General features: G+C 40.4%; 1 protein-coding gene across 2 annotated transcripts in view; it reads left to right on the top strand.

The window, feature by feature from the left end:
- The first annotated feature begins 713 nt into the window (after nt 1–713).
- LOC130073042 (synaptic vesicle glycoprotein 2C-like) overlaps nt 714–14,979 on the top strand; it is a 61,081-nt gene continuing 46,815 nt past the window's right edge. The window contains exons 1-2 of one of the 2 annotated variants that reach the window (XM_056238436.1): nt 714–1,058; nt 10,037–10,743. In XM_056238436.1, the coding sequence (XP_056094411.1) occupies nt 10,164–10,743 (580 nt within the window). In that variant the 5' untranslated portion in view covers nt 714–1,058; nt 10,037–10,163. Of the gene's footprint in view, nt 1,059–10,002; nt 10,744–14,979 lie in introns of both variants that reach the window. The other variant, XM_056238437.1, reaches the window with a different exon arrangement.

The raw sequence follows: 14,979 nt of genomic DNA, 5'->3' as shown, positions 1-14,979 counted from the left end.
TCTGTTTTATGCATCTAATCTGTGCAGTTCTAAGTATTTATTCTGTTTATTTCAAATCTGATGCGGCTCTGTAGGGTTATTCTGTTTGGTTCGGAGTGGATCTGGTGTATATGGTTAGTTCTTCTGAGGAGATATATTTTGTGTTAATCCAATCTGTTTGGTTCAGTCTACGTGGTTCAGTTTTATGAATGCATCTGATCTATGTGTTTCTGCGGGATTTGTTCTGTATGGTTCTGTAAGGTCTGTTTTATATTTGATCTGATCTGATGTGGTTCTGTATAGTTCTGTATTCTGTGCAAACTTGATGTGTTTCTGTAAGGTTTTTCTTTTTTGCTTCTGTATTGTTTGTTTTATATGGATGTGTGTTTTCCTCAGCACCACGGAGAGTTCCATGTTCGCCTTTCCCGCGTAAACCGCTTGAATCCATCAAGATTCCATCTCATCTCCTGCCTGGCGGGAGTTCAATCACGACGAGCCTCAATCAGAACCCGAGTGCCGCATAGGGTTTTTTCTTTGGGTGATTGTTCCTCTGAGGCGTGAGTATCACAGAAAGTTAAAAACACTTAAACACGAGTCACCCCAACAATGCAGGAAAAAGCCCTAGAGCCTCCAGAGAATCGTGACTTGCGGAGAAAGAGCAATGCGTCACGGGTGGGTGGGGGTGTTCATATCCACGCATACAGTCATAGTATATACTCACTATGATATACTCGCTCATTCTTCTCCCCCGCCCCGCGTCGCGTCACATTGAGCGGGGCTGCCGCGATACAACTATTGATTTCATCTCTTTCTCTCTCTCTCTCGGTCGCCCCCTCCCTCTCTCTCTCTCTCTCTCTCTCTCTCTCTCTCTCTCTCTCTCTCTCTCTCTCTCTCTCTCTCTCTCTCTCTCTCTCTCTCTCTCTCTCTCTCTCTCCATCACTTCTTCTCAGCTTTTCTTCAAGTGCTGCAGAGAGACGCGCTGCTGCTGCATTGTGAGGAGAGAGAAAAAAACGCTAAAGGAAGATCTGCGTTCCCGCGCTCGGATAGCCGCGCGCCCGTGAACTCTGGACTCACAAACAGTCGGTAAGTGATTAATTTTTATTTTTTTTAGGTTTACGCACGAGTCAAAAGCGTGAAATAAACTTTGGTTGCGCACAGGGAACGTTCACACGGACGCGTTGTTGCGTTCAGCGTGAAAACGGAGCGGAGAAGTTGAACTGTTTTTAACTTGACACCACATATTACAAACACGACGCAAACGCCCCAGTCTGACTCTTATGGACGTTAATAGGCAATTAAAGCAGAATGCGCCCCGTGTGAACGCTTCCCGTTAGAACCCGTTTTATTTTTCTGTCGATTCACTTTTTCCCATGAAGATCGTGACGTGAAATTGTGTTTTTACTAAAAAGAATTTACCTGCGTAAATTCATCAAATTCATTCATCTGTTTTAGATTAATATTAATATTTTAGTTTAGTCATGCAGGTTTAAATATTGGTTTTGCTTTAAAACAGCAAAAGGAATTTGTCTCTCAATGGGTAACAGTTGACACACACACACACACACACACACACACACACACACACACACACACACACACACACACACACACACACACACTTATGTGTTTGATAGTTGTTCACGAATTAAATAAGACTGTGTTAGTATGGATTTTTGTCGTGGATTATAGAACTTGATCTTTTAATATGGAATTTAACAGGTGTGCACTATAGATGTAGATGCAATATATAGACCAACTATTCAAGATTGCAAAGCCTGTATGCTGATGTTATTTTTTTTTTCTGTGGAACACAAAGTGATAATTTAGTCTATGCAGATTTTCCCATACAGTAACAGTAGTAACAATGTCTGTATAGGACCAAAAACAACAGACAAAAGTAGTTCAAAAATCATCAATATGACTCATGCACTATTTTCTAAGCCTTTTGAAGTCATGCAATAACTTTGTGTGAGGAGGACCTCGAATTAAATATGGCAGGAGTGATGCCAGCAACATCCAACAACCTCATTGGTTCTCGCATGTCATGTGACCAAACGCCACTGACACATCTAGCAGTTCTTTATTTGATCTGAGAAGTTTGTCAATGAATAGTGACTAAGATGTCATTATATTCCTCATGCAAAGCAATAAATGACTTCAGAAGGCAGGGAATACAGTTGCATGGACTACTTTTATGATCAGTTCTCTCTCTTTTTTTTTTGGGAGCTTGTGAACCATTTTGCATGATAAAGATTCTTTACTTTTGTGTTAAGTGAGAGTAAATAATGGCAACATTTTTGGGTGAACTATTCATTTAAGTATTGGTCATTAAAAAGACTGTTCTTAATACTGGAGAAGATATATAGTGTGTGTGTGTGTGTGTGTGTTAAGATTCTCGGGGGCTCCTGGTGGTGTCCTGGATTATTAAAAGAGAGAGAGAGATTCACTTTAGGAACTTGTTTCCTGACAAAATGTGCGTGACTGTCACAAGCAGAAAGAAATCCACCTGAAAATGTGAGTCATGGAGGCTCGTGGAGCAGATGTGTGTGTGACGGAAAGATAAAACGGAGAGGGAGGGGGATTGATTCCCATGCACAATGTCAAGACAGGCGAAATCTCATTACGGGGCGAGCTTGCGTCAGAGCCGGGCCGTGATTGATGCCTTTTCCCGCTTGTGCTGGCCATTCACACGCAGACCGATGACTTTTCTCCCAGTGCTAGTAAAAGGGTGAAAGCTGCGGTGCGTGAAACAACCTGCCTCACAGGAGAGACTGGAGACTGATGCGGTGAATACACAACTATAGGACTGTCCTGCAACAGAAAATGTTGCTTTACTACGGTAAAGTGCACTAACAAATAAGTAGCTATGGCTTTTTGGACATGTTCCTTAATACTGTTATGAATACTGTTATGTATTATGGTGGTAACAAGGTATTCTTTTGAAATACCTTGTACTGTAAAAACAACAAAACATTGGCAATGGTGGCAATCATTCAGGACTACAGTATTCCTCAAAATACCGTAGTATTAGCATCTGATACCTTCACTGCAGCGCTTTAGCAGAAATCTCAGTGTTGACCAGTTTGAACCGGCACATCTGTGTGTGTGTTTGCTTGTGTGTGTCAGTGAACTGGTCCTTAGGTAAAGCTGGTGTGCCTTAGGAAATAAAACAAGGGATAATTTGATAGATAGATAGATAGATAGATAGATAGATAGATAGATAGATAGATAGATAGATAGATAGATAGATAGATAGATAGATAGATAGATAGATAGACAGACAGAGAGATGGATAGACAGACAGACAGACATACAGATAGACAGACAGATAGATAGATAGATAGATAGATAGATAGATAGATAGATAGATAGATAGATAGATAGACAGACAGACAGAGAGATGGATAGACAGACAGACAGATAGATACACCGCCGTTGGTGTATGAATGAGTGTGTGAATGGGTGAATGTGAGGCAAATGTAAAGCGCTTTGGTGGCCATTGGGTCTGTGAAAGCGCTATATAAATGCAGTCCATTTACCCTTTACCATAGATAGATAGATAGATAGATAGATAGATAGATAGATAGATAGATAGATAGATAGATAGATAGATAGATAGATAGATAGATAGATAGATAGGGATATGGTTTCAGATGCATCAGTTTTATCACACACACACACACACACACACACACACACACACACACACACACACACACACACACACACACACATGGATAGATAGATAGATAGATAGATAGATAGATAGATAGATAGATAGATAGATAGATAGATAGATAGATAGATAGATAGATAGATAGGGATATGGTTTCAGATGCATCAGTTTTATCACACACACACACACACACACACACACACACACACACACACACACACACACACACACACACACACTCTTATATGTGTGTGTCAGCTGATCAGTGAAGTGGATCAGACAAAGTGTCCCCCAGCGCATATAACATGTGACCTTTGACCCCTGTAGTCTGTTCCTTCAAACCTCTCTCAGTAAAAGCACAGATGTTCACTTTACACACAGAACACGGAGTAGCTGCACTGACGTTTGAGTTGTTGCAAATGATGTTTTATAGCATGCAAATGATTTTTATTTATTATCGAGATTTTAGGTTGAAATGTAACAACTTCACCATTTTGTATTATTTTTTGTAGCTTTTTAAATTTGACTGAAATGGTGTCCTGTGGTGTGTCAAACGAATTTATATATGTACAAATATTACATATAGTCTCACGTCATTTGAAAGATTCTTCTATGATTTAGATTAGAATGTTCTGGTTCAATTTGGAACCTTTACTGTTAATCTTAATTCTCATGATCCTCTTTATATATACGGGTCCTTCTCGTATATATAAGTTCTCGTATATATAAGTTCATTATTTTCCATAATGTAATGATAAAAATTAAACTTTCATATATTTTAGATTCATTGCACACCAACTTAAAATATTTCAGGTCTTTTATTGTTTTAATACTGATGATTTTGGCATACAGCTCATGAAAACCCAAAATTCCTGTCTCAAAAAATTAGCAAATCAGGAAAAGGGTCTCTAAACGAGCTATTAACCTAATCATCTGAATCAACTAATTAACTCTAAACACCTGCAAAAGATTCCTGAGGCTTTTAAAAACTCCCAGCCTGTTTCATTACTCAAAACCGCAATCATGGGTAAGACTGTCGACCTGACTGCTGTCCAGAAAGCCATCATTGACACCCTCAAGCAAGAGGGTAAGACAGAAAGAAATTTCTGAACAAATAGGCTGTTCCCAGAGTGCTGTATCAAGGCACCTCAGTGGGAAGTCTGTGTGTGGCAAAAAGTGTGGCAAAAAAACGCTGCACAACGAGAAGAGGTGACCGGACCCTGAGGAAGATTGTGGAGAAGGACCGATTCCAGACCTTGGGGGACCTGCGGAAGCAGTGGACTGAGTCTGGAGTAGAAACATCCAGAGCCACCGTGCACAGGCGTGTGCAGGACATGGGCTACAGGTGCCGCATTCCCCAGGTCAAGCCACTTTTGAACCAGAAACAGCGGCAGAAGCGCCTGACCTGGGCTACAGAGAAGCAGCACTGGACTGTTGCTCAGTTTTGCATGTCATTCGGAAATCAAGGTGCCAGAGTCTGGAGGAAGACTGGGGAGAAGGAAATGCCAAAATGCCTGAAGTCCAGTGTCAAGTACCCACAGTCAGTGATGGTCTGGGGTGCCATGTCAGCAGCTGGTGTTGGTGCACTGTGTTTTATCAAGGGCAGGGGCAATGCAGCTAGCTATCAGGAGATTTTGGAGCACTTCATGCTTCCATCTGCTGAAAAGCTTTATGGAGATGAAGATTTCATTTTTCAGCACGACCTGGCACCTGCTCACAGTGCCAAAACCACTGGTAAATGGTTTACTGACCATGGTATTACTGTGCTCAATTGGCCTGCCAGCTCTCCTGACCTGAACCCCATAGAGAATATGTGGGATATTGTGAAGAGAAAGTTGAGAGACGCAAGACCCAACACTCTGGATGAGCTTAAGGCCGCTATCGAAGCATCCTGGGCCTCCATAACACCTCAGCAGTGCCACAGGCTGATTGCCTCCATGCCACGCCACATTGAAGCAGTCATTTCTGCAAAAGGATTCCCGACCAAGTATTGACTATTGAGTGCATAACTGAACATAATTATTTGAAAGTTGACTTTTTTTTTTGTATTAAAAACACTTCTTTTATTGGTCGGATGAAATATGCTAATTTTTTGAGACAGGAATTTTGGGTTTTCATGAGCTGTATGCCAAAATCATCAGTATTAAAACAATAAAAGACCTGAAATATTTCAGTTGGTGTGCAATGAATCTAAAATATATGAAAGTTTAATTTTTATCATTACATTATGGAAAATAATGAACTTTATCACAATATGCTAATTTTTTTAGAAGGACCTGTATGATTTAATATTTTAAATATATTCTATTATTTAACAACTGCACCAACTCTTTAGAGGGTGCAATTTCTCCAAAATCAATTCTACAGGATTCTTTCACTTAACAAAACTATCTATTTATTTCAGTAAATAATAAAATCATCTTGTATAGATTGTACTCGGTATGTAAAGCTTTTACTGTAGCGGATGTAGATCAAACTGTAGTAATCTGTCTACATCACACACATGCGCACACACACACACACACACGCACACAAACACACACACACACACACACACACTAACGCACACAAACACACACACACACACACACAAACACAAACACGCAAACGCACACAAGCACACGCACACACACACACACACACACACACACACACACACACACAAACACACACCTGGGTTTTCATGTTTTATTCAAAATATTTTTATACTGTACAAACTGTATTTTCTCTCCCATTACACTAACTCTAAACCCTAAATCTAGGACAAGGATTTCTGATATTGCCATCTTTGTGGCATCATTGTCCCCATAATGTAGGGTTTCCCAGGAGGCCACACACACACACACACACACACACACACACTCCACTGCGTTCATACAATCTGTGCAGGCGTCCACTATGAAACCCCCACAGCTGCTGGTGAGTCCCAGTGACCAGTGAAGCCTTCAGCTATCCATCATTACATTACTGCAGGATATACGTGTGTGTGTGTGTGTGTGTGTGGTGTTCTGTAAGGAGTTATTCATCAGCTTTCCACTAAACCACTGAGTCTGGTTAACCACGGATCTGTTTTCCGCAAGGTGAAGTGTGTGGAATCAGGGACACTAGAATACAGCGCGACCTTGTGTGTGCAACTTAATAATCATTCACTCTTGAAACACCTCGTGAAACACCAGCACAAAAATCTGTCTTTTCCAGGACACACATCGGAACCTTTCCAAATCAAGAGGCATTTACTAGAGAAGCGAAATGACGCGAGTTTCCAGTGTAGATCCTGAGGTGTGTGTGACTTCACTGTTCTTCTGAGCTCCATCAGTGGTTTATGGAGGGTCAAACTGTGTCGCAGCGTCCCGTGAGTTTGTTCCTCTCCTCCTCCCCCTCCCGCGCTCACATCGGGGGTTAATGCAGAAAAACGGGTGTCGCATTGATTACATCACCCCTCTAATGATGTCATAGGGACAGCCGGAACAGCCTTTATTTGGTCTCGGACTAAATGATGTCATGATTTGCGGGTCTTTTTTTTTTTAGGTCTGTATTGCCGCAGCGTTCCGGACGTGCCGTGTTGACTTTTCCGAGCGTTTTTAGATGGATCATGGATACATCATTTGAATGTTAACATTGGTCACGTTTTCTTCGCGCTCCTCATCTGTGATTAATGAGCGTCTCTGACAGTATCGGGGGCCGGTGAAACGCACGACTCTTGGAGAATCATGCTTCTGTTTTGGCTGAATCTGGACAGACGAAGGTTTGGCTGATTCTTCAGGAAAGAGGCCGAACACACGACACCACTGGAACAGCCCAGTCAGATCAGCAGCCAATCAGATCAGCAGCCAATCAGATCAGTAGCCAATCAGATCAGCAGCCAATCAGATCAGCAGCCAATCAGATCAGTAGCCAATCAGATCAGCAGCCAATCAGATCAGCAGCCAATCAGATCAGTAGCCAATCAGATCAGCAGCCAATCAGATCAGCAGCCAATCAGATCAGCAGCCAATCAGATCAGTAGCCAATCAGATCAGCAGCCAATCAGATCTTTCCATTCCGTCTTCATGCGTTCCCACACGTTTTAATTTAACACGTTTTAATAAATGACTCGTTTAGAGTGTGTGAACCAGTTCATTGAAAAGAACCGAATTGTTGAGGAATCTCCAATCAGTATTTTTGTGCGCACACTTTTATTAGTGCACTGAAAAAAAAGATTATTACATTTAACTAATAATAATTACAAAGAAATGGCAACATGTTGAATTAAACATAAAAATTTGACGTAGAAAGACTGGAAATGGTATTTTTTTTCAACTCTGAAAAATATTTTTAATACATTTCTATGAATGTTTTTTTTATTTATATATATATATATATATTGGTGTGGTTTGTGTGAGTCTTTATTCTCAAGGCCCGTTCACACCAAGCACGATAACTATAAAGATAACGATAAAGATAACTATATATGCGTCCACACCAACGACTGATAACTGTCTTTTTATTCTAGGCACGGGCGCGCCCGCGCTGCGGTTTCAAAGTAGACCTTTAAATTAGAATGGATTCTGATTGGCTGTCAGTGTTTTATCGTTCGACAGCTGAAAAAAAATCGTTCTGAAAGTGATCCCAACGATATCGTTCCTCATATCTTTATCGTTATAGTTGTGGTGTGAACTCTGTTATTCTTTTATATGGAGAACGATTTTTAGAATTATATCTTTATCGTTATCTTTATAGTTATCGTGCTTGGTGTGAACGGGCCTTCAGACATGTCTTTAATGGGTCTTGTTTCTGTGGCTCAAGGCTCTTAAGATTTGAGTTCCAAATGCCAGAGTTAATGAATATTAATCATATTCTAATGATGATCAGCATATTGGCCAGAATATGCTGAAATTCAGCCGCAGTTATCAAATGTCAGCTCGAATTGAGATTCAGGAAACATTCTGCAAAATAAAGGTTCTTCGGTTGATCATGTGTTCAACCCTTTTCTTATTAAAAAAAAAACATTTTTGGCTGTATATTGTTCTATAGTTGCTATATCTTTCTTGACGTTTTGTGTTTTGGATTCAGGGGTTTTAAAATACCAGAACTAAAGGATATTTAAAAAGGTTTTTTTTTTTTTTTTTTTGAACTTCAAAAGATTTTAGAATGTTCTGGTTCTATTTGGAACCTTTACTGTAATCTCAATTCTCATTATCCTCTTTATACATAGAATAGAATAGAATAGATGGAATATTCTCTCTCATTCCGGCCCTTTCTCTGAGATATTATCTGTGAGACTGACTGATAATTTCCAGGGGGGGAAGAAAGACTGTGTGTGTGTGTGTTTGTGTTTATTTTTCAGATTTGAGGAGATAAAAGCGAGATGAGTGTGTGTGTCTCTGTCTGAGAGAGGAATGGTGCTGCACTGCAGTGTTTGTGAGTTTCTGTGTATCAGAGATGCACGTGTGTGTGAAGTCTCAGTGTATAGTGTCTGCATCATGTGGAGATTCTCTTCTCCATAACTCTGTCCGGGTAATGTCCACACGACTCCCTGTGGAGGGTGTGAAGCAGAGCAGGGAAACGCAGAGCCGATGGGTTACACTGGGCACAGTGTCCTCTCCTCTGCCCGCTGTGCCAGCCTGATTTATGGCTTCTCCACATGAGCAGGAGCACCTGAGATTACAGCGCTTTCACATAATCTGTTCAAAACAAAAATAACCAACTAATTCAGATCTGAAATGCACTGAAATTTATTCTTAATTCATAGTGATAATATTTGAATACTTTGTAATTGTTTCTCTCTCTCTTCTTCTATATACATATATATATATATATAAACACATACAGTATTTTTATTTTTGTTATATCTTAATTTTTGTATTTAATATTTATATATAATATAGGTAATATAGGTAATAAGTAGTTCAAACTAATTTTGTTTATGGTTGTACCTAATATATAAAATTTTATTATTATAAATATATATATATTTTTATTTTACTTTCAATTTAGTTTGTTTATATATATATATTTATAGGACTATATATATAATTATTATAGGATTATATATTAGTTTATGGTTTTATATATATATATATATATATATATATTTAATTTAACAATACAATGTTTTTTTGGTTATATCTTGCATTTTATTTAATATTTATATATAAATAATTAAAAATAATTTTGTGTTTGGTTATACCTTGTATAAAAATATTTTATTTTAATTATTTTTTATTACACACACACATATACTGTATAAAATTGTGTTTATTTTAGTTTATTAATTATTTTTTTATAAATTATACACATATAGTTTTTTTTATGTTTGCTTATTGTTGAGTGAATTAGTAATTATAATTTTGTTCCCTTTTGCACAGAATGAAAACCTGCCTGTGTTTGTTTCTCCCACAGTGAATGAAGCGGTCAGTCCGAAGGAAACGTCACACTCTCCTGTCCGTCTCTAAACCAGCCTTCAGTGAACTTAAACTCGGCCTGTAAAACTCACGTTTGATTCCTGCAACCATCCACATCAGTGAAGATGGAGGACCCGTACAGAGAAAGGACGTCTCTGGCCAAAGGCGCTCGCGACATCGCCAAAGAGGCGAAACGGCACGCCGTAAAGAAGGTCGGGAAAGTGGTGGACCGAGCCTCGGACGAGTACGCCTCGGGACGCAACTACAGCCGCTTCGAGAACGACGAAGACGAGGGTGTGAACGAAGACGGTTACAACTATCAGGACGGTGGAGCTCAGCGAGACGAGGACGAGGGCTCCAGCGACGCCACCGAGGGCCACGACGACGAGGACGAGATCTACGAGGGCGAGTACCAGGGCGTGCCGGCGGGGGGCGGGGCTTCAGGGGGGCGGGGCCAGCTGGCGGCAGATGGAGTGAAGGATAAGCGAGAGCTGGAGAAGGAGAGAGAGGCGGATGAGGAGGAGCTGGCGCAGCAGTACGAGCTCATCATCCAGGAGTGTGGACACGGGCGCTTCCAGTGGCAGCTGTTCTTCGTGCTGGGCCTGGCGCTCATGTCTGACGGCGTGGAGGTGTTCGTCGTGGGCTTCGTGCTGCCCAGCGCCGAGACCGACATGTGTGTGCCGAACTCAGGAGCCGGGTGGCTGGGTGAGTGATCGAACGTGTTTTACAGTCTGAAACTGGCCAGTTAGTTTGGATATTTGATCTGAAAACACACTGCCCGGGCAAAAACAAAAGTGTCTGTTTGGATTTAAACAGGCAAATGCTTGAGAGTCTATGATTGGATCATTATTGCAGTGGTTATTATTAGGGGTGTAACGATACCCTCATGTCACGATTCGATACAGATCACCATACTGAACTCACGCAGTACTACAAGACATTTTTTTTAATGTTGATTAAAATGCTACATTTGATTAGCCTGACTTCGTCATACTCATATTCTAGTCAGAATGTGAGTCTGATACGGCTCCATAGGGCTTTGATTATGAGGCGTGTCTTAACCGAACCAGGAAAACAAAACCCTCTGCACTCAATTGGATAGACCTACAACCAATCAGAGCAACGCAGTAAGTGTGTTTTTATAAGCTACGCAAATTGTCAACAGAACTCAACTACACGGATGTTGGAAGAAGTAGTAAAATAATAAGTGTTGCTTCTTTTACTTGGTCCTCCATGAGTGCGACCAAAGGAGAAACCACACCGACCACAAGGTTTTCATTGCGTCCCATCTTCTTAGCGACCATCGGAGCCAGCTGATAAATTAAACTTTTGCTGAATCCCATAGGAAGGACGCCAAACACATCTTTCCGATCGACAAATGCCTTGATTGCAGTTCTCTGTTCGTCTTTTAAAATGAATGCGCTGTCGATTTCTTCTACAACAGACGCGATAGCGGAATCTCTACATCTCAGTTCTCCAGCTGCAGTCATCTCTGAGGGAAACCAGTTCAACCCAAGCGCTCTTTGATAACGTGATGATTACGTAACTGCAGATCATCTGTCCATCATCGTATAAAGCCCGCCCTGGCAATTTGATTGGCCCGACTAATTCTGAACCGATTGTAATTACTCCTCAATAGATCGAGTCCAGACCGAACTTCCCGACCAAATAATGTTGTGGGCGGGGTTCGGGCTGGTATCCAGGCTAACATGTGATATTACATTGGTGGTGTAAATGAATACATAGCTGCCAACTTTTGAGTTTAGCTTGGAGTGAGACTTTTCCGACTTTTGGGGGCATGATGACATTCTCCAACACTCGCTTTCCCTCTCTGCCGTGAGGGTTTGGTTTGGTTTGGTTTGGAGGGTTTGGTTTGGAGCAAACCCGCTCCAGATTTCGGGAGATTTTAACTAATTTGCGGCATAACTAGTCGATCACGAGTGGCTCAACAGGTAGCTCTGTAGATAAACTCATCTTCCAGGCATTTGACCGACCAGGTTGACACTTCAGCGTGAGAAATCTGGGGTGTGGCGTGTGAGCGTGTGAAACCAATCAAATGCGTGTGTCTCACGGCCAATGCGTGAGAGTTGGCAGCTCTGTGAATAGTCTTGGACTTGTGCTGGAAACACACAGCACAGGACAATAGAGACACCAGAATAACAATATTCATGATTCTGAAGCTGAAAACACAGAATTATTTTAGACGAATATGCTTGATCTCTGTCTCTGACTAGATATATTTAAAATAATGTAGGACACTTTTTACTGGTAACATCAGACATTTGGCATTATCAGGACACACAAATATTCCCCCATTGCATTATTATACATCATATTCAACATTATATATAGTAGTTTAATGTAGTACTGACACTAAAACTCTGCAAACGTGAATTTTTTCTCACACTGTAATTTTTGTTTTGGGTGAACTATCCACAATACAGATTGTCACTATCCACGATACATAATGTTACATTTTTGTATTGTGATATATTGTGACACGATATATATTGTTACACCCCTAATTATAGCTTGTTTAGCATGTTATATAGTCAACAGTTCTTCTAACCCTAATAGATGGAGTGTGTAGCTTTGGTAAGTAAAGTGGATGTTACTTACTTGTTCTGATGACATTTTCCGGTGAAAATTCATATGTTGGTCATACTTCCAAAAAGTATAATCTGTGATTGCGAAAGCCAGTATCCACACCGGCACGGTGACTGACAGCCACACACTCTCCTCAAACACTGTGTTCATCCGCGCTGTGCCGAGCCGAGGCACAACTCACGTAAAGTTGATAATTCCGCGAATGACTGCAATTGCAGATTTCGAACAGAGATGGCGACAAAGAGGAAAAAACTACGGACTGCAGCTTTAAAGAATGCTGAGAAAAATGTATCACGGTTTCCACAAAAATACTGTTTTCAACACTGATACTCAGAAATGTTTGTTGAGCAGCAAATCATCATATTAGACTGATTCCTGAAGGATCATGTGACACTAGCCATGTTTCCATCCACACGTTTTTATCCGCATTAAGTGATATCGAATGAAAAATGCCTTATGGAAACAGTAAAATTCGATTGAATTTCATGAATATCGACTCAAATGAAATACGATCGGTCTCATCGGATATACGGCTTATGCGATAAACGCGGATGGAAACGTTATTATGGTGCGATCCATTTGGCCTAGCAAAACTTTGTTCGCTTGCAATTCGGTGAGAAAATGAATGGAAAACACCTTAACATGTCTCAAATCAATTCGATATACCAATTTGATCGCAAAACAGGATGTGACGTCATTACGCACATTTTTATCCGCTTTAAAGCCGTTTGATGGAAACACACTTTCACCAGCTTTATTCGCATGAGGTTTTTTACCGAACTTCAGATGATTCGATTGACAAGTGGATGGAAACTTGGCTACTGAAGACTGGAGTAATGATGCTGAATTTGTGTATATTTAGATATAAACTTTTTCAGCAAGCTTGTTGCAGTGCATTCTGGTATACTCTTAGAGCATAATCCACTGATGATATTGGACGGTTTGCAGGGGTCTTTCTGTTGAGATCACCTCTGCTGTCTTTAAACCGAGTCCATGTAGAAGCGCACGAGATTCTCTATTATTCATCTCTGTCTTTGTACCCACACGCTTCTGTCTGTAGTCACACGCTGTAGAGACGACAAGATGCTTTTTTACACCCTTTGATGCGAGGGAGGGTTTTTTCCTTGTAATGAGTTTGTGTGTGTGTGTGTGTGTGTGTGTGTGTGTGTAATGTGGGTGGTTGGGTGGCGTCTGCCAGCGATACCGTACTGTGTCGTGCTTGTTTGATGGTTTTTGGATGTGTGTGTGTGTGTGTGGGTAGAGACTGTTGTTGTATTATTCAGTGATCTCTATGGGTATGGATGAGTTTATTGTTTTGGCAGCAGGTACAGCACATGTGTGGGTAGATTTGAGCTTATTTAAGAGGAGCTAGTGTGTGTGTGTGTGTGTGTGTGTGTGTGTGTGTGTGTGTGTAGCCTTCACTCTGCCTCTTATATAAGTATTTATCTATAATAATATGCAGATCACGCATATGCGATATAATGGAGACAAATCGAATTAAAGAGCTGATGTTCTCCAGATGTTCTTTTGGATGTTGTGTCATGTTCCGTGTTTATTTTATTATTTAAGTTTTTAATGAACGTTGTAAAGGGGTCGTTATGGCTAAGTTACTAATGCACTATATTACTTGGCTGAAGAATTGTTTACTGTGGTAATTTTAGTAGAAAAAGCAATTATTATTAATTATTATTTGAAAATTGGCATCTTTTATCATATTTTTGTGACATTTGTAGTCCCCAAATCTTGTTCGTTTTATTTTTTCTGGAATCTATTTTTTTCTGTATTCCATTTTAATTGTGTAATTACATTTAACATTAACATTAAACATTACATTAAAAATCAGAAAGCGTGTCTAATCAATTGACCCTTCGCATGGAGCTTGATTGACAGGTGATCTGACCAATCATACTTCGCCATCCGCCATTTTGTCCGACAAAGCAGTCAGGAGAGTTAGTAGATTAACATGGGGGGATTTGCACTTGAAAAATGGAATATACTGATGCCTTTCTGCGGTTAAAACAACATTCCTTCTTATGTTCATTGATGTTTATTTGATGCTATAAATGAACTAGAAGGAAGAGATGATCGGATCACGAGAAGCTTTAACTGATGCTCTACAGCGACACATTAAAGAGCCACAAAACGGTATTTATTGTTTAAATGTATTTAAACAAAAGTAACTGAAAAGTAACCTGGTCTGTCCTGTCTGTCAGCGTGTTGTCGCAGTCTCCTCTCTGCTCCGCGTTGTATTTTTCACTGCGTGAGAACATGGTGACGGCGTGAGAGCGGCGTAGCTTAACGGACATAGCGACAGTAACTAAGGGGGGCGGGTCT

The sequence above is a fragment of the Rhinichthys klamathensis genome, unplaced genomic scaffold, assembly GCF_029890125.1.
Source record: "Rhinichthys klamathensis goyatoka isolate OS25496 unplaced genomic scaffold, OSU_Roscu_1.1 h1tg000523l_1, whole genome shotgun sequence".
Lineage (NCBI taxonomy): Eukaryota > Metazoa > Chordata > Actinopteri > Cypriniformes > Leuciscidae > Rhinichthys > Rhinichthys klamathensis.
This window is presented reverse-complemented; position numbering and strand designations above follow the sequence as displayed.